The 25,000-nt window shown below is 32.3% G+C and overlaps 1 protein-coding gene across 14 annotated transcripts in view; it reads left to right on the forward strand.

Annotated features, from left to right (window-relative positions):
* sei (seizure) overlaps positions 1–25,000 on the forward strand; it is a 337,340-nt gene that overhangs the window by 226,284 nt on the left and 86,056 nt on the right. For 10 of the 14 annotated variants that reach the window (XM_068349591.1, XM_068349589.1, XM_068349582.1 and 7 more), the window contains exons 6-11: positions 1–65; positions 1,023–1,143; positions 3,673–3,793; positions 6,397–6,557; positions 23,777–23,925; positions 24,790–24,932. The exon at positions 1–65 is cut by the window's left edge and continues 90 nt beyond it. In XM_068349591.1, the coding sequence (XP_068205692.1) occupies positions 1–65; positions 1,023–1,143; positions 3,673–3,793; positions 6,397–6,557; positions 23,777–23,925; positions 24,790–24,932 (760 nt within the window). Of the gene's footprint in view, positions 66–1,022; positions 1,144–3,672; positions 3,794–5,024; positions 5,146–6,396; positions 6,558–23,776; positions 23,926–23,977; positions 24,127–24,789; positions 24,933–25,000 lie in introns of all 14 variants that reach the window. The other 4 variants (XM_068349578.1, XM_068349583.1, XM_068349580.1 and 1 more) reach the window with 3 other exon arrangements.

Below are 25,000 nucleotides of genomic sequence, written 5' to 3' on the forward strand. Positions count from 1 at the left end.
GCAGCCGTCCTGTTACTTCTTATGGCCACATTCGCTCTCATTGCACATTGGCTCGCCTGCATCTGGTAAGCATTGACAATATTTATTTCACCATTAAAAAAAAGGACAGTTCACCTCACATGGTGCACTGTAGTCATTACTTGGGGCTCTTTGTAGGGTCCATTTTGGCTCTAACTTTGATCACCATTTAATCTGTACTTCATCCGGCTCCAGATTTGTCTTCCCACTTGATGTCCAACCTCTTTCCCTGTTAATTCATGGTACGTCACTATGCCCCTGCCCCAATATCCATCCATTAATTGGGCCACATTTTCGATGGAGCTTCTTGCTAGTTCCATTATTGTCATTAATCAAAAGGTTCTTATTTGGAATTACAAAAAATTTCTTCCTATAGTTATCATCTTCGTTCACGTGTGGGCCTCTTACTTCAGCCACATTCTGCTCCCTTTCTACTTTCTTAACTGTCAACCATAAGGCTCGAATTCATAAATCTCATCAAACTACGTTTTTTTTTCTTTCTTCGTGCAATTCGAAACCTGTTCAGTACTACATTCGTTATAAATGACTATGTTACACTACACAGATATAAGTTATTTATTGAGAGGGAGTAAAAACTATCGAAGTAACAACACACTTTCTTTGCGTGATGGCATTAATTTACAATATGCATTATTCTTATTCTTTTGAGTCATTGCCAAGTTTATTGTCTGGAAAACAAATTTATGATTTGACCTTTATATTCCAAAGTACTGGAATAGATTCATGTAATTTGAACCACAGCACCCGGCACTGCGGCCGGGAAGGCTATTCAGAATTAAAGATGGTTTATAACCAGATGGAAGAAAGGAAGTACCATAATGCTACAAAGTGGGTGCAACTAGGGCTGATGGAGTAATGTCTACATTGCACAAGCACTGGAAGGTGCACTGAAGCATTAGCACCCCCTCCTCAACCCCCCTCCCCTCACCCCTTCTGCTCCTTAGGGGGTTCCACAAGATTGTAATTTTGTCTGTTGATTACAGGTACGCGATTGGAAATGCAGAGCGGCCCGGCCTTCCTCACAAGATTGGTTGGTTAGATCACTTAGCTAATGCAACTCATCAATATTATTATAGTAATAATACGGGAGGACCGTCATTGAGGGTAAGTTGATTCCATAAAAAAGATTTTTCTTGGGTCTTTAGTATTCTAGTTTTAATATTCTAGGGTCAAGTCTTTTCAAAAGTATAAATTAGAAGAACTTCAGGACTAAAAGATGTGGAGATGGAGTTATGCAACTTAGTTTTTATTCTATATATAATTTTTTATAAAGTATATATGCAAAAAAAATTTAATATTTTCCAATACATTTTTAAAATTTACAGCGAATTTCTTTTTCATGGTTCCCTCCTCTTTTGGTTTGGATAATGATGCCTTATTAATGACATTGGATGAGGGAAAGTTTTTTTTCTGCTATTCTTAATCGAATGATTTTGTGAAAATTCTGTTAAATGCGATTAAATGACTTTTTACTTACTTTGGTATTGATAGTATTTGTATTTAAAGAAAATGTTGGGCACATGAAGAATTTATATTTCAGCTACTTTACTGTCCAAACGTGAATATAACAGTGAATTCTGTGTAAAGAGTATTAAGAAAAGTTTTAAGTTTTAGGATTAACACTATCATTCTGAGTTCTTCATTGCTGATTATTCTGCTGTGACTAAGGTACAAAATTTGCAATGTGGAAGTTTTTTTTATGCTGTATTTATTCTGATAATCCAACATCATATATCTTTAGTATTGACAGAACACATTTATTTTGAAAATAACAGTTTCTTTTGGCCCTAAGCCGGATTTCCTTTTTAACATCATTTATCCCTCTCAGTCTCGTTACATCACTGCGCTCTACTTCACATTTTCATCCCTAACATCTGTGGGATTTGGTAATGTTTCTCCAACAACGGAGATCGAAAAAGTCTTCACAATATTCGTCATGAGTCTAGGATGTGAGTTTCCCTTTAAGGGAAGATCAGTAATCAGTAGCTGGCTGACACACATCAGGTAGAAAGGGCAGCAGGCACCATGCAGATGACTATGCAGAAATTCCCTTACAACACTCTATGGGATTCATGAAATTTATTTAATTATTGTCGTTACATTATCGTTAGTGTCAATAGTTTTTAACGTGATTGATTATAAAAGCGCTTAAAGTACTTCACATAACTTGAACAAAAGGTCAATTTACACATGCTATGTCTTAAATAAAACAATTTGTTGCATAAGCTATCCAATGGAGTTAAGACGATAACTAATTTGCCAGTCACTCATAATATTTTTATTTAAAATGTAGAATTTGTTATATGATAAAAATAATTTGATTCCAGAACATTGAGCAATGAATCCCATCCAGTGATCACAAAGGGTGTAATCAGTAAGATCATAGGAAGTACATTGCACTTCTGTTAAGTGTATCTGTGATGAGGAGTCGAGAGATTATTTTAATTCCTGAGGGGAAACCATATATTTAATGCTTTTGTCGATATAAATAAGGTACTAGCAAGGATACCTATAAGTACTTTTAAAAATTATAATTTCATAAGAAAGGGGAAAATATCTTGTTACACAGAGCCACTTGAACAGATCTTCATATGCCTACAATGCACACTGATGGATAGACAAAATTAATGTTTGTGCAAAAGTAGTTATCTCAGTAGTGTGGATTCATACATGTGTAGTAGGAAGTTTCTGTTGGTTTTCAGGCAATGTTAGTGAAAATAGGGATTAGAATGAGAATATTGATAATCAGTGCGAAGGTTTTCATGTGATTTCTCGATCGACTCATGAATGTATTAATGTTCCACAAATTAGCATCTGTACTCAACAGTAGATTGGACTGTTTATATAATTTATGTGACGTTCACTTGTCAAAGTTTAAAAGTGTTTTGCCAATTGGAAATTTGTGGCAGTCTGTGTATTCATTGGGTTAAGTTTCACTGGGTAATCACAATTCTCTTCTCTCTATGTAGACTATTTTTCATTCATAATGTTCTATCAATATATGGAATATTTGTCTCTCATTTTCAAGTCATCACTCACTTTTCAGACACATTGCAGACATCAAAATTAACTACTTGGATTAAAACACACACACACACACATACAAGTGACACAAAGCCAGCCAGCAGATTTTGTTTGGGAATAATGCAATCGAAAGACGATTTATAAGGTAGCAGAAGTTTCTCAATTTTTTTTCAGGTTATCATATTTATATTGCCTTGCGGAAGTCTTTAAATGTTTATCATATACGTCATTTTTTTATCGTTCACGACGGTGATTCCACCTTTGATACTGTTCTTATATCAAAACTGAATAGTGAATATTTTTCCATAGAATTGAGTTTAGCCTTAATGATTACAAAATCAAGCAGAAGGTAATGTTTTTAAGACAGGGTTCCTAGTTTATAAATGTGTGCTGAAAGTAAAGCCACTAAACCCTTTTGCTAATGTAACAAAAGAACCACTTTTATTCCATATCAGAGCGTCCTTTCCTGAAATCTATAGATCAGTCATTCTACCTGAAATCCTGTAATAAAATTCCCATCGAAATAAATATGAATCGAAGACGAATAAGCACTACAATCCACTTTTGACTGTCACTCAAAAGTCTATTCCTCCACCATCCCCTACACAGGCGAAATACGTGACAGCACTCTACTTCACATTTAGTAGTCTCACCTCTGTTGGTTTCGGTAATGTGGCGCCGAACACAGATGCTGAAAAGATATTCACCATTTTGGTCATGCTCATTGGCTGTGAGTACTGACGACCTCTCTGTGATAGCATGGTACTTTTTTAGAGTTTGCATGTTGATCTGTCTTGCGGGTTTACAAAAGACGAAAGCCTCTGGATTTTTGGTACTAGTGCTAATGTTTACTTCGTAAAAGATTTCTATTCCATCTCATTTAGTTTATAATGTTAAATCTTCGAGCTTTATGGAAAAGCTTTTTTCTTATTTTCAAGACAATATGCTGAACATGATGATAAATTGCCGTCCATGACCGGTGCCTACCGTATTTTTCTTTCTTAGGTGCTCCTGCCAATGACCTGTTCACTTTGCCATTAATACTTCTGGTGTACTGCAGTTGCTTATGTTATTTTCCAATTCTAGACTTTATGAATAGTCTTGGAATGCCTAGGGATATATCAAAAATAAAGGGAGGTGCATGGCTTGGATTATTTGCTCTAGACTTTGCATTTTTTCATATCATTACTGTAATTAAGGAAAGGTAATAAATTATTGATATTTAAGCACCATTTCACTGCTGAGTTGTCTAATGTCACGGAAGCTTTTAATCTCATCTTGAGAGGCTATAGTTATTGTTACTCTTGTACAGCAGTTAGTAAACTTCTAAATTTTTATTTTATTTCATTTCAGCATTGGTCAATTGCACTTTTTTATTTATTTTTTTTAATTTTTTTTTTTTTTTGGACAACGTTAATTCAATGCTAATTTTCTAAAAAGTTTCATAGGAGTTTTTATAGTTAGCCTTTTTGGTGACCATGTGGTAGACTGGAAACCATTAGTGAATGTGAATAAACATATGCATGAGGTGTAAGGATTCAGATTTGAATTTTATAACACTTGCAATCCTAATCAACCATAACTAGCAAGATTTCATTGCTAGAGTTAAAGCCATCAGAGATTAATTCAGAACTACTTTTTCCAGGAACCCCTGAACCTTTCTTTTTCCTATGGCAGAAGAATATTTTCAGTTATTATATACACAAACGTTGAAGCTAATCATGATTAGTATTGTTTTCCTAACATGATCTAAACAATCTGCATGAAAAAACTATGTACATTTACTACAAAAGATTATATCCAAGAGCATGCTAAAAAACACTTGTAATCCACATGTATGTTTCATTTTCCTTTTTGTTTTGTTATGTCCAATTAACCAACACATGCACCTCCTTCATTTTCTATTGCTGCTGCTGTTACTGCTGACATGGCTCTGGTGTTACTCTTGACCCCTCCTTCAGGAGAAATACATCACTGCTATGTACTTCACCTTCAGTACAATCACAAGTGTGGGCTTTGGTAATGTGTCCCCAAATACAGATTGTGAGAAGGTCTTCACCATTATTGTCATGCTCCTTGGCTGTGAGTGTCATCCTTATAAAGTTTCCCTCCTCTATGCTATCAGTTTGTTGAACATATCTATATTTATTTCTTCATTTATTTCTCTTCTCCTTGTCGTTTGAACTTCTCTCCCCCGTCTAATAATGTTCTGTCTCGTAGGTCATCTTACTCTTATTCAAGATCTGTTCAGTAACAAAGCACTAGTATTAGAACAGCTAGAGAATCAATATTACTTATAAAACTTGTAATCTATACCGTGTTCTTGTCTTGTCCTTTTTATCACACATTCCCCAGAGAAAGAGGATGAATCAATCAAAATTAAGTGAGGTTAAAATAAAAAAACTTATCTCCTTCATCCTTCATTTATTTATGTGCTGCAATGTATAGTACCATGTTTGAGACGGGAATAATTAGTGTTTATTTATCAGACCTGTTGTCACAGAATTTTAAATGTATTAGATAACTGTGATGACATCATATCAGCCTTTCGATATCTGACCACAACGTACCTTTCTTTCTATTAGCGTAAGATGACTTATCGTTTTAGTAGTTAACACGAATCTCTGCAGTAAACAAAAGCCTTCAGTGTCAGTACAATCACTTCAGAAGCAGCAAGTCAGCCTTTTTATTGTATACCTGCTGGTTTATCATCATTTTTTTACTGGTAATATCTAGTAGTGTACTGTATATACATATTGAAAAACTTAGTTATTGTATGCTAAATGCTAGCGTTTGTCATTTTTGTAGTTTAGTTGCATGCTTACTCTTGAAGGTATTATGTTATGCATTGCTATTTTTTCTTACTGTTCTTCAGAGTCGCTTTTTACATTTAGCTCTTGATTCTGGTTTTACAAAGATTTTTCCAGAAAAACATTTTTTATCTCTTAATTAAACAGTTTTTTAACAATCATATTTTTACAGCTTACTCTACAGCCAATACTGTAATTGCCATTGTCAATTTCGATGTAATTTGAAGGATATAAAATAATGTTAAATATTCTACTGGTAGTATTTCATGAAAGAATTCAGCCTCTGTCATTTATGATTTATAAGTTTCATTTTAGTTTTTGAGACCAATATTTATTGTACTTGTGTATCTTATTTGGTGACAAAAGATTTATAATGCGAATTGTGTGTTATTGCCATTGAAGTAATGTTCATTTTTATCTCTCTTTACCCTCCTCCTCTCCTTGGTCCATCCCCCTTTGCCACACCCCATATTCCTATCCATTACCCTTACTCACCACATTTGCTCTCCCAACTGCCCAACAGCTCTCATGTATGCCAGTATCTTCGGTAATGTATCGGCCATTATTCAGAGGTTATATGCTGGTACTGCAAGATATCATACACAATTGATGAGAGTAAAAGAATTTATTCGATTCCACCAAATTCCAAATCCATTGAGACAACGCCTTGAAGAATATTTTCAGGTAAGCCATACCTATCTTTAGGATTAGTTTACTTTATTTCAAATTGACAGGAATTTCTGTTTCTTGACATTTTTGGGCCTAAATTCATTGGCTTTTGGATATAATGCTAAGCCTCACTTGGATGCCACCACCCTGTTGCTGGATATTGAAGAAAGAAGCATAATGTATATGAAGGGAAAAAAAAAAAAGTAGTGAAATTTAGTAATATATTTGGGTAAATCACTGCATTGTCCCTATTTTCGAACAAATTTTTAAGATAATCAAAATTTTGGAAAACTAAAAGGTTATCAGCGTATTGGTTAGTAATCTTATGAATTTGATTTTTTTTTTCTTGCGAAATCTTCTCTAAGATCCTTTGGAGGACAAGCAAGAATGCATATATGTAAAATTAGATAAAGGAAGCATAGAATCAAGTATGACTCCTTACTATAGATGAAGGGTTTACAATTTATCGAAAATAAACCTCATAAAAGTATTTTATATTCCTATCATTTATTATTCGGGGAACGCAGAAGTCCCACTGTTCCTTGCGTTATTGCCAACCCAAAGCTCTTATTGTCAGTAGTATAACGATTCTCATTGTTGGTTAATCATAATCCAACTTAAAGAGATAAAAAAACAGAATATCAGAGTTTTCATTATTCAGCAAACTAATTGATGCATTTCTTTTACGCTATATTTGTTTGCACAATATCTGTCTTAACAGGGTTTTGAGATATCCATTTGAAGCTGTAATTGTCCCGAAGTCCCTTGAACTTTCGCTCGGGGAAAACTACAACTCTCATTCTCTCGTTTACTCTTCTTCTTATAATTCTAAAGTGTATTTCTGAGAAATAAAACCCAAACCTAGTAGTACATCTGCATACATGAAAATGGTAAATGGAAAGGACATAATGATACCTACGATAATTAGAAATATAATTGTAGGTGCTTTACTATTGTTAGCTCACGTGATAGTAACATTAAAGGCATAGCTCCAGGTTTCCATCCCGAATTTACTTGAAGTACATCAGATAGTTATATCAAAACCAGTATTTGTGTATTGAATTGCTTAAAACTCCAGTATTTTACTGTATTGAGATCCTAATATTCTTTACCCTTGCGCATTTTTAATGGTACCAATTTTTTTTAATGTATTTACAATTACATCTCATACATAACATTACAGGTGTATGTTTGTATGTGCATAAGTTTATATCATCATACAAACAATCTGTATATACACACAGGCATTCAGACAGACACGCACATACACACATGTATATATATATATATATATATATATATATATATATATACATATATATAAGTGAATATATACATACATATATATATATATATATATATATATATATATGCCTATGTATCTATATATATGCATACATATGCAATATATCAGTATTTAGATATATATATATATATATATATATATATATATATATATATATATGTATATTTACTGTATTTATACATGTATATATTATGCATGCATATATATATAAATATATATATATATATATATATATATATATATATATACAGTATATATATATGTGTGTATATATATTTATTTTTTGTAGGTATACACATATACTATATATATTACATATAAACATATAAAGAGTAGTATATATATATATATACATATATATATATATATATATATTATATGTATACCGCATAAATATATATTTAATGTATATAAATATGTATTATATATATATATATATATATATATATATATATATATATTAGGTATATACATGTACTGTATATATTACATATAAACATATAAAGAGCAGTATATATATATATATATATATATATATATATATATATATATATATATATACAGTATAAATATATATATAATGTATATGAATATGTATATTATATATGTATACAGTATAAATATATATATATATATATATATATATATATATAATGTATATAGATATGTATATTATATATATATATATATATATAAACATTATATATATATATATATATGTATATATATATATATATATATATATATATATAAACATATTGAAACGATGAATTCCAATTCTCTGCATATCCATCATAAGAAGATGGATTTGAATTCTTGCCAGTCTACTTAAGATGGATAGCCACACATTGAAGTAATAGCTCATTTAAAAAAGCCTGGGGAATTTTTGACATTTAAGGCATATGTTGATAACTGAGCATAATAGTATCCTTGAAATAAATAACAAACTTTGTACCTTTAAAACTAGAATTATGTTTTTGGGGGGTGTTTTTTGTGAATGTTTTTGTACTTTATATATACAGGTATATTCCTAACATATACTGTACACTTGAAAACATTATTTCATACTTCTCTATCTTACTAGTTACCAGATCCTGGAAGATTATATAAATATGCAGTTCTCAGCATCAGAGCTTTTTCACAAAATATTTAGAATCTTTATCCAAAAATGCACTTTTTTCCTGAGTTTACCAGCCAAACTCGGCTGAATCCCTCGTTAGGCTGGGAAGAGTGTCGAGAGGAAAGGTCCCCTTTTGTTGCTTTGTTTGATGTCGGCTATCCCCAAAATTGGGGGAAGTGCCTTGATAAATAGATTATAGTTTTCTGAATATACGTAATAAGTTTTTAGACGTTATCCTCTTAATATTTATTGAAGGATTCTCTTCTCAGGAATTCTCATTATGGTTTTGTCATGATGGCATATTTTCCAAGAGATTATTTATAAATTCTTATTTTTGATAATCGGATAAAAAGTCCGATTTCAAATTAGCAATTTCCCCTCTTGACTGCCATGCATTAATTCTTGATTTCATAGGTTTTCTTTCATAAGGATTCAGTAATCAGTATCTGGCACATTGATAGTTAGATCCAAGGTTCTTCTTTTTTTTTTCTTTTGAGCTATATAACACTTTGTAAATTTATTTTTTGAATTGTTGTTGGTTACATTGGGGAGTTTCTTAATTTCTGAAGAAAAAGGAATGAGAACTTATTTGCAATCACAGTGATCTTTATTTAAGGAATCAGTATTTGAAATTTACGTCATTAGTACCTAATAACTTTGTTCTCAATATTTACTTACAATGCACTCAAGATTTTGTGTATCTAGATATCTGTGCATATCAATCTCTTTTCATAGTTATGTAGGCATTTGAGAGAAAATACTAGATTATTGCGGGTTTACGCAGAAAAAAGATTCCTACACTCTATAATAATTTTAGTTCAAGATAAATTAACGTGTCTGAATGTCTTCCAGAGTTCATTCCAATGTATACACTATTGATAAAGAATGATGGGACTATAACTGTTACCGTGATGTCCTCTGTACTGCAACATTCTACAGAAGTAGAAGATTAACGAAAAAAGATGACTCTAGTATTTGAAGCTAATTTTCTTAATGATATTGACCCCCTTTCTTTTACTTAAGATAAGGTCTTATATATTGACGGTAAAAAGGATTGGTGGGTTTAATTTCCACCCGGAACAATAATTTAGTCTCTCTCTCTGGATGAAAAAAATTAGGAAACGTCACTGTATATTTAGTCTTAGTATCAGTATCATTCGATGACATAAGTGCATAAGAATTCTCAGCAATTACCTGGGTTAGTCTATTCGGATATAATTCTGCAATATCCTAAAAGATTGAAACAGATACTTCATTAAAGTCAGTCTCTTTTTCTGTTTCTTCCTTATGTTCCTGATCATGCGCTATAGAATATTCCAAATGCGAATCATCAAAACTTCCTGTTTGTTTATTATCCTTTCCACCTGCACAAGGCAAGGGGGACATTAAGTCAGTAGCGGTAATAGCACCCATATTAACGCTTTAAGAAAAATTGGAGATGAGCTAGTGGCCGAGACTACATAAGGCTAATCCCCAATGCCACACTTAATGTAGCCATTCCTCAGCTCCTACCAAAGATTTTAAAGATTCAAGTAATTGTGATTCATGGTTCACAGGAATGATTCGATACGCCTACTGTTAATAAATGTAATCAAATATCGCTTATGATTGTTTACTTCAGTGAGTGGAGGGATATTATGACCTAGGATGTCGGCCAGTCTTTTTATCTCGGAATCCGGTGGTGGTATAGAGCTGAAGGGATCAAGTAAAACCAAAGGTTTTGCAATAGAATGTCCTGAAAAAATTTGAAAGAGTGAGCCACGAGGAGAGGTTATTAACAATAATGCACTTTGTAGCAACATAACCCTTACTGACTAGTCCACCAGAATTACTAGGCACAACTTGAAGAGTTAGCCTAGGATTCAAATGAGGTCAGGATAGATTCACATCGCTAACTTTGCCCAATGGGCATGGCACAAACATAGGAAAATCGGTAAAAAAAATTATGAAACTCCCTACTATCAATAAAAGTTTTGTTATAGCTGGTGGCATCAGCAACCTCACTTTCACTGTAATCACATGAACAGCGAGACAATTATCCTTTACAAATTGAATCAATTATGTGAACAGCTCCTGACTGATAATCCTTCATAAGAGGAGCTAGGAGGGAACTATATTCTTCACAACGATTATTTAAATCATACGTTTTCCATGATCACATGACACAAAGAGGAAAAGGATCATTATCGCCATGCAATAAATCCCATGGAATAACCGTGGAAAGAAAACACAGAGAAGTCAGACGAAATGTCACCTTTGTTATGATAATTAATAAAGGGTTTCTTAAGAAATTCCTAAAACACTGTCTAAAGTGTGGCTAGAGTTTTTCACTTCAACCTAGCAATGAGAGAACTTGAAGACAAAGGGATATGGTTTATCCTTACACTTCCATATGATACCAATACTACACAAGAGGAGCAGGGATATTACAAATAGATAAAGTGAGAAATTTTCAATTTTAGGCTAGACGTTGATGTTTAATCACATTTGAGAGAGATGCAATTTGAGCGGGAGGGGTTCATTTTATCATTGAAAATATGTTTAATTAAACTAGATGTAAAAGGGATGAGATAAAGGTGGTCAACAAAGAACAGTTCCAAACAACAAGAAGAGTTTGCCTGATTGATCATATTTCAGTGGTAGAAGTATTCTCATGAATAAGTACAAGGCGTTTTTGAATGACTAGGCAGCTGATCCTAAGGTTTTTTTTTGCAACCTGACTACAATACCATCATACTCAAATCAGCTTGACATGCTGAAAAAAATACCTAATGAAACTATTGAATCCTTTTTCTTCCTTGCTCTGTTATATTCTGATGCAGTATAATTGGACAGTGGTAATAACTTCCACATGCTTATGTAGAGCTATTGTGTTTTTAAGCTAATATGCTTACATTAGGCTATATAAGAGGTAAATGGGGAAAAAAAATAATTTCTAGATACTCTTGACTAGAATATAGATTTGCAGGATAGTAAGAAGAACTATGAGGCGAATATGATTACCCTGTATTAAAACCTGTGAGAGGAAGTCTCCAAACTCAAATTAATCTTGGAGCCGGTGAGAACTGGGATCATAAACCTTTTCCCTGGCCTAAGATGACTTTGTTGCAATTGATTCTACAGAAAATAAACCAAGAGGATTGTGGAATGTATATTGACACGAGGGCCAAGAAACTTTATATAAATCTGATGCCAAGGGTCATGGTCTTCGGTAAGTAAATTGATCAACCCAAACTTTACAATCAATTGTAGCCAAAATTGTATAAAGTGGCAACTCTCTCTCTCTCTCTCTCTCTCTCTCTCTCTCTCTCTCTCTCTCTCTCTCAATATCCATCTTCACCAATAAACTCCATTTCGGCAGGAACTGAAACTACTACACAATCCAGCTTGAAAGACTGTTCCTTAACTCCCACCAAACTCATGTTTGCAGAGTGGGTGAGCACTCAAAATGATAGAGACAATGCTGATAGTTTATGTTCTCAGAAATCTTACATGTTGGTTATTGAACAGTCCAGTACTTTGAGCGTAAATGTGGAATCTGATCCTGTGAAGTCGTACGAGTTTTAAGTTACAAACTTCAAACATTTTAAGTGATTTGGAGGAAATTCAAGGGGCTATAGATATAGAAATTTTTATATTATTATTATTTCTAGCTTAGCTACAACCGTAGTGAGAAAAGCCGGATGCTACAAGCCCAAGGACTCCAACAGGGAAAGCAGACCAGGGCAGAACGGAAATAGAGAAATAACGAATAAACTATATATGGGAAATAATGAAACATAAAATATATTGAGATCAGTATTACTGTTTGTTTAGTCATGTATAAAGTATGAAACGAGAATTGTGACAATCTATTCAGCAGAAAAGAATTGGCAACATGTTTGAGTTTCTGATATTCAACCACAAGAGTAGAGAGATTATTCCACAATCTGGTCACAGCTGGAATAAAAGTAATAGGACACTTTGTAGCATTGAGCCTAACGATGGAGAAGACAAGACTCTTAAAATCAACTGCCTGCCTAGTATTATGTACAGAATGGTACAGTCTGAGAAGATCTAAATTCAAAGGATGGTCAGAATTATGAAAAATCTTGAGCAACATGCACATAGAAGTATCTGGATGATGATGCCAGAAATTAATATCCAGATCAGGAATAGAGAATTTAATAGACTGCAAGTTTTGAACCAACAAACTAATATGAGAGTCAGCAGCTGAAGATAAGAGCGGAGAACAATACTCAAAACATGATTGAATGAAAGAACTAAAATATTAACCCCTGGCTAGATTGATCCCTGAAAATCAATTTGCCAAATTTGTAGGTAGTTACAAAAGAAATGGACCAGATATGTTACTTAAAAGTAAATTTGCTATAAAAATCACACCTTTGATTTTAAATGAGTTGTATATATTTAGAGATATTAACAAGGCAAAGATCTAGATGATGAAGAGCCAGTGTCCTTGACTTACTTACAATCCTACTTTCAGTTGTGTAAGGGTTCAATTTAGTCCCCAATAATTTTCACCTTGTCTTTGATGTAAATAAGATCTTGATTAAGGGATTCAACAACCCCAGGTCAACATTCAGTAAATGGAATTGATGAAAAAAGAGTAGCATCATCTGTATATGTCACCAGCTTGTTTTACAAGCCAAGCCACATATGTACATGTACTGTGGAAAGTAATGGGCTGAAAATATTACCTTGCGGAACTCCCATGTTATATATAGTATGAGAATTAATGGGCTAAGAACATTACCCTGAAGAACACCATATGTTAAATTCCTATAGTCACTATAGCCAGTATTTCGAGATCATTAAAGAGTTCACTAACCAGCTGTGAAGCATTATGGGGCATATAACATTATAGCCTAGGAACAGTTACAATTCCTAAACATGGCTTTGGTCCTTAGTTATTCATCCCTCCTTGCTCTCTCCCAATGTCGAGAGTGATACAGTCTGGTTTAGCTTAGGGTTTTCGTTTTTTTTTCTCCCATCTGAATGTTTTTTTAACAGTACTTTGTTTTTGGACTTAAAATATAAACGGTACTTCCCAAGACTAGTAGGATAACATTTAAGCCCATTTTGTAAGAAAGGCATTAGTTTAGTTCTTTTAATTTAAGATATATAAGTCCACAATCTGGTTTATGTGATACTCCGTAAATTGATCATTGATCAATATCATGGGTACCACATTAACTATGATCCCTTTATCTTTTATAACATGGTTCAGTCGCCAACTTATTGATCCTTAAGTATATACATTACCTAAGGAGAATGTCTTGTGCTGTATCAAAAAGCCCCTAGTGTATTTATTCATATGAACTTTCCCTTGCGTTCATATTGCTTCTAACTCTTTCTAAGTTATGAAGTGTCCAATTTTGTATTTATCTGGGGGATTCAATCATTCGGCTACAGATTTTCATTGGTCGTTACCTTTCTGTTTGTTTTTCTTGAAGAGCTCTTCTCACATAGATTAAATATTGTTTCACTAATTGCAGTAAAGAATTATACTTGCAGTTTATAAAAGTAAAAGAACATTAAGATAAAAACTTACTGAACACCTAATGTTTGTAGGGCACTCACTCTGTTAGTGTTAGTATCCCAATTACTCAACAACAAACAATACTAAAAATTACTTTACCCCTGAGTGCCCTTACAGTATATCTGCTTTTAGACCTCGTCTCTAGTTTTCATCCAAGATGCTCAGCAGGCATTCAGTGAAAAACAAAGGGGAACGATGCTTAGAAAATGAGGGGGAAATGTGAAAAATGATAGGGAACAAATGTCAAATCCATGAGTACTATTTTGTGCATATGCGTGTATGTACGCGTAGTCGCATATGTATATAAATACGTATAGCATTATAACAGAGTAGACTATTTAGTTTTCTTCAGTTCGTGGAAGCCATTAGCATCCTTGTCCTTACCTATTACTATATCATTATGCAAAATATGGAATAAGTTCAAGAGATACGCAAAATTTGTGAAGTTAGTGTTGATTTTTAATTTTTGTTCTTCTCATGAATATCTTGGATACACTCTTGTTATTTTTTCAATTTTATTGTTGTTGTATGTCCATTGTTTCATCACTATTTTAGGATGTATCCATGAATAAATCTTAAATTTCCTTGATTTAAAAGCATATTCTGTTTTTAATGGATGAACCTGATTCTAGATGTCTGATGTATTTTATAATTGGAAATTCAATGACATTTTTAATAATAAATCCAAATTTACAATGTCATTAGAAGCCTTTTCTCAGATTTATTGTATTCTTGAAAGAAAAATCATAATTCATTTCACTTTACAAATTTAGTTGGCAAAAGAATGTTAGATTCCATGAAAATTTACTTGTTTGGGTAGAAAAAAACAGTAATGAATCTTCATATGTCCTTTTCCAAAAATAGCATTACCATTCATAATACACTACTATACTGACAGATAGTTAAACATAAAAAAATACATACATTACTTGCATTTTCACATATGTATATTCATTATACAGTACATACATATCCTGTACATAAATGTAAACAGATTTATATAAAACTTTCAACATATTTATGAATACAACTACACATGCATGTTTATGTGAAGTACAACATTACAATAATTTGGAGGTCATTAATCATTTAACAAAAGTTTTATGAAACCATTTCTTATTATTTTTAATTTATTTTCTACTAAAACAAAAGCACGCTTTTGTGTTTCAAAATTGCAGTTTTCATTGATTACTAAGTGCTGAGTGACTCAAGCCTTTTAATGCCTTAAGCAACTAATGAATATATTCTGCATCTAAGTAAGATTCTAAACCAACAGGTAAGAAGATATATATAGGCTACACAGGTCCCGGACTGCCCCATATGCAACTTAGAGCAAGTTTTCTGATTGTTAGCATTTACTCTCAGATATCAGCCTTGTAGACTTTAGTGTCCAAGATATAATTTCTAATCTCTCCTCTTCTTAGTATATTCATGGATGAGACATGTGGCAGATCCTATTGCGGAAGGACCTGCCAAGAAGCGAAGAGATTTCATAGTTCATCCCAAGCCTCTCCATTATGCAAGTCCTCTCTTGAAAGATACTCCTTGCACCATTCATCCATTCAGCGACCATCGACAATTAGTTAGGGACAAGGAAACAATGACTCTGGACCATTCAAGGGTGTTGGGCAAGAAAGGGGACTCCTATGGAAAAGTTTTCTCTGCCCAGTCTATCACTTTTAAAAGATGACATGCACGAACATCTTCCTACATTACTATATTATTATTATTATTATTATTATTATTATTATCATTATCATTATTATTATTATTATTATTATTATTACTAGCCAAGTTACAACCCTGGTTTGAAAAGCAGAATACTACAAACCCAAGGGTTCCAACAGAATAAGCAGGGTGTGAATCAAGTGATTAAATAAATAGCATATATATATATATACATATATATATATATATATATATATATATATATATATATATATATACATATATATATATACGTATATATGTGTGTGTATATATATAAGCAATGAATAAAAAACAAAAAACATGGAATGTTTTAAGATTACATCTGTAATTATTGCAATCAGTCAGGTCTCCATTTTTTTCTATTTTCACCAAAACTCCTAGCTCCCATTCATCAGGTTTTGCCTTTTCATGCCCCATTCTACAAAATAATCTTGTAAGTAGTCTGGGAGTCACTTCATTTTCGGCCAGTATCATCTCGGCAGTTATTCCATCGTATCTCGGGGCCTTACATCTCTAGTTTTTTTAGAATAGCTTCGACTTCAAACGCACTGAATTCATTCATGGGCACATCAAGGTCTTTAACAGCATCAGGTATATCAATCAAATATTCCCTTCATATCTCCTATTCATAACTTCTCTAAAGTGTTCCATCCAACATTGTCTTTCTTCATCTACTGTTGCTATAACAGAGCCATCTCTCTTTTTGATGGGTATATGCTGCTTCTTCTTCGCCCCAGTCGAGATTTCATTAATAATTCTATGAGCAATTCTTACACCATAGCCACTTCCTGAATACATAGCTTTGTCAGCCTCATCTACTTTACTGTCTAAATATTGTCTCCAGTCATTTCTGGCTTTTCTTTTGAACTTACTGTCAATACTGGAATACTTGGCATGCTCTACCTTGTAATTTTCATTACTTCCACGAAAACTTTCAACTATCAATTTCTGTTTGTCTCCTTTTTAGAGTATCCCAAGTATCATTTGATATCCTTGTTACTACGTGCCCCAAGATTTCACTACCAACTGACTGATATATGTTCTTAATATCACACCATTCTTCATTGATTGTCTGTTCTTCATCTCTTAAAGTCACTAGGACTGCAAATTGATGCCTACATTCAATTGCAAAAGTTTTTCTGTGCTCTTCTTCTAAAAGCTTAGGTCTATCAAACCTAGGTATTCTTTCCATCTTTCTGTTGGGTGCTTTCAGTTTTAATCTAAGTTTGGCAATGAGGAACTGGTTTCACTACCAATATCTGCACATCTATAGCTTCTTACATTTCTCAGAGTCCTCCTTCTCTCTTTATTAATGGCATTGTGATCTATCTGATTTTTGTAATTGCCACATGGTGAAGTCCATGTATACTTGTGGATGTTCTTGTGTTGAAAAAGAGTACCTCCAATGACAAGATTGTTTGCTGAACTGAAACTTATGAAATGTGCTCCATTTTCATTTGCAACTTTGCCAAGACCCTCAACACCCATCACATTTTCTTTACCTTGATTATTTCTTCCAACTTTAGCATTGAAGTCGCCAATCACAATTTTCATATCTCTCTCAGGGATCTCATCTATTACTGTCAGCAGTTCTTCATAGTATTTGTCTTTCCTTTCTTCAGGGGAATCATTGTTGGTGCATAGCAAACTATAATACTCATATTGCACTGCTTTGATTTGAACGTTGCTAGTGATAATCCCCTATTTACAGCTTTTCACTTGGTTAATGCCTTTTCTGCTCTTAGCGTCATCATCATTCCTACTCTTTCTCTTCCAACTCCATCTGATCTTCCTGAGTAGATATATATATATATATATATATATATATATATATATATATATATATATATATATATAATATATATATATTTATATATACATATATATATATATATATAATATATATATTGCCTTGGTCTAAAGTTTCCTTACCAATCCCCTTACAACGTGTTTCACTTAGGGGCAAGATATCCAAACTACATTTCATAAATTCACTCTCCACTTGCTGTAACTTGCCAATCTGATTCATGGTTCTAACATTCCAATTACCCATTTTCAATTTTCTTTAATATTTATAAACCGGGAGATTCTTAGCACCCCGCTACGCCCGTGACTGGGGGCCCATTTTTTTATCTTCTCTTTCCATGACTGACTAAATCCATAGAGGATTCATTGGCTAGATACATGAAAGGATAGCCAGTTCCTTGAGATGCACAGTGCCTATCTAACTAAGGCAAGTGACCCCTGCTGGTTCATACTAATTCTAGTAAGATCAACCACCGTGCTGCCAGTGACTTCATTGAGAGGGGTTATTTCGTCCACGCCTAAAGCTCTCATTACTTCACATATACATATATGTGAAAACTATAACGTTCATATATTTACATTGCACAATAGTGTGGTCTTAATTTGATATGCTATTTAATTTTTATTAAAGGTTATGTCTTCCAGCTTGGTAACTTTAAAGCCAAGGAATAATATATTTATGGTTAGTTTACCTGAATGATCTGTAAGAGTGGCTGGAAGTATTACAGACACTATTGCTTTAGCACAAAATCAACAAGAGTGATAAGTGCCAGTTACTTATTTACTAGTGTTGGGGGTAGGAATTTCCTAACCACACAAGGAAAAAAAATATCCTGACAGCAAAACTGTTACGCTGGATGTTGCAAACCCGCTGTGGTGCCACCGGAAATCCATAGCCCAACTTGATAAAGAATTAATCTTTTTTTTTTTTTTATTAACAGATGATCAGTTATGGCTTTCTTACTCTCTTGTGTATACTGTATCACATGTAATACTTAGCATCGGAAAAGGGGTAAAACTTATTACTAGTGTTGGGAATTTGAAGATGAACAAACTAAATTTAAACAGCCAATGTTAGTTATATCCAGCTATTTCGAATACTTTCAAACACATTGCCATGATATGTTTTATTTATTTTAACTCTAGTGCATAATTTAAATTTGACAATAATGGAGATGATGATTATTCTTTGGTCTCTTTTAATTACATTGCAGTAATATTTTGAACCCTGACTTGATCCTGTAATGGACCGAGTCAGATTGTAAGAGGTAAACATTATTTTATCAATTTAGAATTCATTGTCGTCGTCTTGGAGAAAGTGTAGAATTTCAAGCAAATAACAGGTTTTTTATGTTTATATACTTCTCACTGTACATACAGTCAGTCTTGCCTACTTAAAAGCAAATCCATTAGGGACATACTCAAATTCCTGCTTGATGAAGATAAGACTTGCTATTTGTCATTGTTTTATCTTCTCCAAATATAAGTGAATACATTTGCATTGATTAGAAAGCTTTTTAGATTATTTGTGTATGAACTTGGCAGAAGAAAACTTTTTCTATGTGTCCCATTTACTGAATGTCCAGTGTACAGGAAAACTTTTTTTTCATATAGATTCAGTTAGATAAGAGTAAGAAAGATGGTTGGGTTGAGCCTTGGGAGGACTTACGAATTTAACTGGGTTAACTTTATTGACCACTTAGAAGCTTAGAATAATTTGGAAAAATTGCTTTCATCTACTGTCATTAGCTAAAGTTCAAAATAGCATATTTAAAGCTCGTGAAAATATTGTAAATAGCACAGAAGCAATTTACAAGTTTAGAAGACATGAAAATCACTGATAGGTTTTCTTTCATCCCTTGGTGCTGGGCTATTGATTATCCATAGCTTATCGTCTAAGTAACAAATTCTATGCAATTCTGGGCCTTTTGCTTTGTTATAGACCAAGTACAGATTTCCAGTAACCCAGCTCCTGCATACATACATCATTTTCCAGTCTTCATGGGTGTCTTTAGCACTGAGAGTATTTTCCCCTAATTCCTAAATATTACAGACCAACAGCTTGCAGCTCATCCCTGTATATTTATTTTTGCTAGTAATAAAATGTGTGCCAATTTGATTTTTATTATCTAGGCTCCTTTCCATACATTTTCTGCTTGTATATAACTAAAAAATATTAAATTTTTTCCTGTTACATAAAAAAAATTATATTTTTGCACAGATTACAGATCATGATAGAGTCATTCTTATTATAGTTTTTTGCACAATTCATCACGTTTGTTTTGTTCTCAAAATTTTCAGTCTTAATAAAAAGGTGCATATGTCTTGAAATATTAATAGTCTTGCAAACGCATTATGTGACCGAGCGTGGTTTTGTATGTTACAATTAAGAACTTTCTTTTTAAGTGGATTTTTGCCAGAACTGCCTCCTTGCATGAATGCTAAGCATTGCTATGCCAACATGACTGTGCATTGGCTTTTCTCAACTATTAGTTTCTTCTATAAAATCATCACTTGCCTGGTTTTAAACTCATTCATTTTATACCATATCCCCTCTCTCTCTCTCTCTCTCTCTCTCTCTCTCTCTCTCTCTCTCTCTCTCTCTCTCTCTCTCTCTCTCTCTCTCTCATTTATATGTATGTATTATCTTATATATATATATATATATATATATATATATATATATATATATATATATATATATATGTGTGTGAGTGTGTGTGTGTGTGTGTGTGTGTGTGTGTGTGTGTACGTGCATGCTATTGGTGCGTTGTCGTTCGCTTGAGCAATTTTCAGAAAATACTAAAGGACTTTTGGCGTCAATTATTTTGTGTCAACACTTTTCTAGTATTCTGTATCTTTTCTCGTTATCAAGCTAGACGTTTAAAGGAAAAGACAATAGGTTTCTCTGCTGCTCTATTTATCAAATTTTTGCTGACGGCTGTTTCAACCAGGAACTAAACGAATGGCTTTCATCAGGGCTTCCCTAAAAAATAAATCCTTCAAAGCTCAAGCCCTGAAGATGTATGAATATGTATATACTGTATATATATATATATATATATATATATATATATATATTTATTTATATATGTGTGTGTGTATATATATACACATATTTATATATATGCATATATATATATATCTATCTATATACTTATATTTATATATATATGCATATATATAAATATATATATATACATATGTGTGTATACTGTATATATATATATATATATATATATATATATATATATATATATATATATATATATATATATATAATATTATACTCATCCATATATATGATTTTTTAAAAAATGCAAATAAGTAATTGGAATCTTACCAGTATTCTGTTTGAGCACAAGAGATTTAGAGATCAAGTTAATGGAACACTATGATTAATTCAGGCTGCTTCTATTATGACATAATTTGTTAGTTGAAGATTTACATTAAAGTCGCCTTAAGTCTGCACAAGGTCTCTCGTCTGGAACTATATTCGTTCCTGCTTATGTCGCAGTGGCAGAAAGGAGAGTGGAAGATATTGCACATGAGATTCGCTTCTAATGAAATTAGTGTTGGATATGGACAACCTTGATCTATCTATGAGTTATGTGGTATACAGAAAGTATGTATAGATATATATGTATGGATCTTTATAAATAAATATATATATATATATATATATATATATATATATATATATATATATTTACATATACATATATATATATATATATATATATATATATATATATATATATATATATACATGTGTGTGTGTCTGTATCTGTGTCTGTGTGTGTGCGCACGCGTGCGTGGATATATTTCTGTTAATTTTCTTATATTCTTCTTACCATATATTTATAAATCTTCTTTGCTTGACGCTTATTGTTCGCATCTAAGAGCCCGCTCGTTGTGAATCCTGTTTTTTTTTTTTTTTACCTTTTTTTAGTTACTTATAATCTTTTTCTTCTCTCTAGTTTGTTACTGGATCTCTTTTCTTCCTCTTCACCCTATTTCTATTTTATTCTGGATCTTTTTGTTGTCATTCTATCTTCATATCCCAATTTTGATTTGTGTTTGTGTACACGTTGCGACCATATACTTACTTGTATATCTATATACTGTACTTTACTTCATACATGTATGCATATGTATGTATGTATGAAATATAGGAATAAATATTTGTGTATACTGTATATATGTATATGCATATAGATATATATGTATATATATATATATATATATATATATATATATATATATATATATATATATATATATGTATGTGTGTGTGTATTTATATACATTTATATTTACATACATATTTATATACATATATATAATATATAATTTATATATATATATGTATATATAAATACATATAAAGTATATACTGTCTATATATAGATGATATATACATTTATATGCATGCATACATATATCTATATGTAATATATATTTTTATATATATATATATATAAATATATATATATATATATATATATATATATATATATATATATATATATATATATATAAACATATTTTGTTTATGTGTGCATAATTTTATTGAATACAATTTCAGTCCATTAAAAATTCAGATTAATTTCGATCCTTAACTGTTTCCTTATGAGATAGACTTGGTTTTCGGTTCCTTTAAGCCTTTGTTTGCAAAGTAAATCATTCAATTGAAAATTTACTCATGCATCTCTAATATAACAAAATTAATTTATTATCGGACTTCTTTATTCGTAATTCTAATTAGTTTCATTTCCCTTGCAAAATGTCTATTTTGGAGTGAGGATAATCTTTCATGATTTCTAGATTAATTTAATGACTTTTATGTACCCAAAGTATCATTGCTCATGTGTGATTATATGAAAATAGGAAACAGCCAATTGAAGAAGCGAAAAAAAATTTTTGTTGTCTCAGATTTCTAGAGAAAATCGTGTTTAATTGTAAAGTATTCAAAGTTCGAACAACTTATCATTTGTTTTAACGAAGCTATCAAAGATTAACAAAATATAAACAAACTAAACGCAGAAATCGTCCATTTATTATCATTACATGATAAACGTATTTAGATTGTTAAAAGTACATGTGTTTTTTATACATGTAGTATATGGATATTGCAATTACTAGATATATGAGGGTGTATGCATATATATATATATATATATATATATATATATATATACAGTATATATGTATATAAAAATGTATGCATGCATGTATATATATACTGTATGTATATATAGATGTGTGTATACATATACACACACTACATATCTATATACTTATATATATATATATGTATATATATAGATAAACATATATATAGATATACATATATATATGTATATATATATATATATATATACATATATATATATATATATATATATATATATATATATATATATATATATATATATATATGAGTGAGTCCTGTGAAGTGGTGTGATCATCCTCTTTCTCTCGCATCATTTTCAATCTCTCTTCTATTATTTCTATCCCTTTACCTTTTCGTTTTGGCATTCCATTAATTTAATATTGATTTTAACAACTAACAGTTTTTTATCTTTGAATTGGATTCAGTGACTTCATAGATATATTTTATTCCTTTTTCTATCTTTTCAATAGTCTTTATTATAATTATGATTATGATTCTTATCATTTTTCCTGGGTCCTCCATCCGTCCTTCCCTGTGCCCTGCTTGTGTCACCCTCGCCCTCTATTTCCCTCAGCACGCCTGGTCCTACACAAACGGCATCGATATGAATCTGGTGCTTAAAGGCTTCCCCGAATGCCTTCAAGCCGACATCTGCTTGCATCTCAACCGACTACTAGTTCAGTCCTGCCCTGCTTTTGAGGGGGCCAGTCCGGGATGTTTACGGTAGGTAGTCCTAAGGTAGTTCAGACGAATGTCTTCTTTTTCTTCCTTCAAGCACGCCTGGTCTTATACCAATGGTATAGACATGGGAGCTGTGATGAATATGTATCCTGAGTGTATTCAAGCCGACATTAGCCTCCACCTCAACCGTAACTTATTTGAAGCTTGTCCGTCCTTCGAAGGAGCAAAGCCCGGGTGCTTGAGGTAAGTATGGCCTCCTCTATCCTCACAACACACTTTATTGCGACTTGAATCTTTTCCGCTTTTTAGTTCGACTCTTCCCTTCTCCAGACTGAGATTTTCACAAAGGACATCAGTGAGAAAGAAGTGCTGAAATGACGGAAAGCTGCTGCAAGTCATTACTTCAACAATCTTTTTATGTTGTGTTTGTTTAGCATTACTCAAACTAGGTTTAAATGTTAGTACATATCCTTTGTGTGGTCTTCGAACGATACCTTTGCCTACAAAACTAGTGTTGGTTTACCTTTTTATCTGTCTAGATACACGCTTCTGTGTTCTAGGTCTAGGAAATCATTGACCTTCTTAGGTTTTTTTTTTTTAATCATAGATTTTATGCCGTTTTTAGGGCAATGATATTGTAGTACAGTTGTAGTTTTTGTATATGTTTAGAAGCTATTATAATGCTTATTTTTTGATATCATATTGTTTAGCAGTTATATTGTCATACTGGTGAGACTTGTTATATCCTTGAGGGATCATTTTAATGATAAAATTTATTAGTTTCCATATCAACAATTCAAAGTCAAAGGTCTTTATGTCTTTAATATCTTCAATATAGAATTTATAAAAAAAAGATTCTTCACTTGATATATACTAAGAATCTAGATGGTCTGTTGTCTTCCAAAGGGCACTAAGTATGAAGTTCAAAACAACACACGCGCCTCCTGGAGACACTCTGGTGCACAAGGGGGATGTCCTCACCTCCATGTACTTCATCTCCAGAGGTTCCATCGAGATACTTAAGGATGATGTAGTGATGGCCATCCTAGGTAAGTTTCATTTTCTGCTGTCTACTTATTAAGTGGTACCGAGTTTCAGGCCGATAGGCACACAGTAT

Source organism: Palaemon carinicauda, chromosome 26 (genome assembly GCF_036898095.1).
Source record: "Palaemon carinicauda isolate YSFRI2023 chromosome 26, ASM3689809v2, whole genome shotgun sequence".
In the NCBI taxonomy this organism is placed as follows: Eukaryota; Metazoa; Arthropoda; class Malacostraca; order Decapoda; family Palaemonidae; genus Palaemon; species Palaemon carinicauda.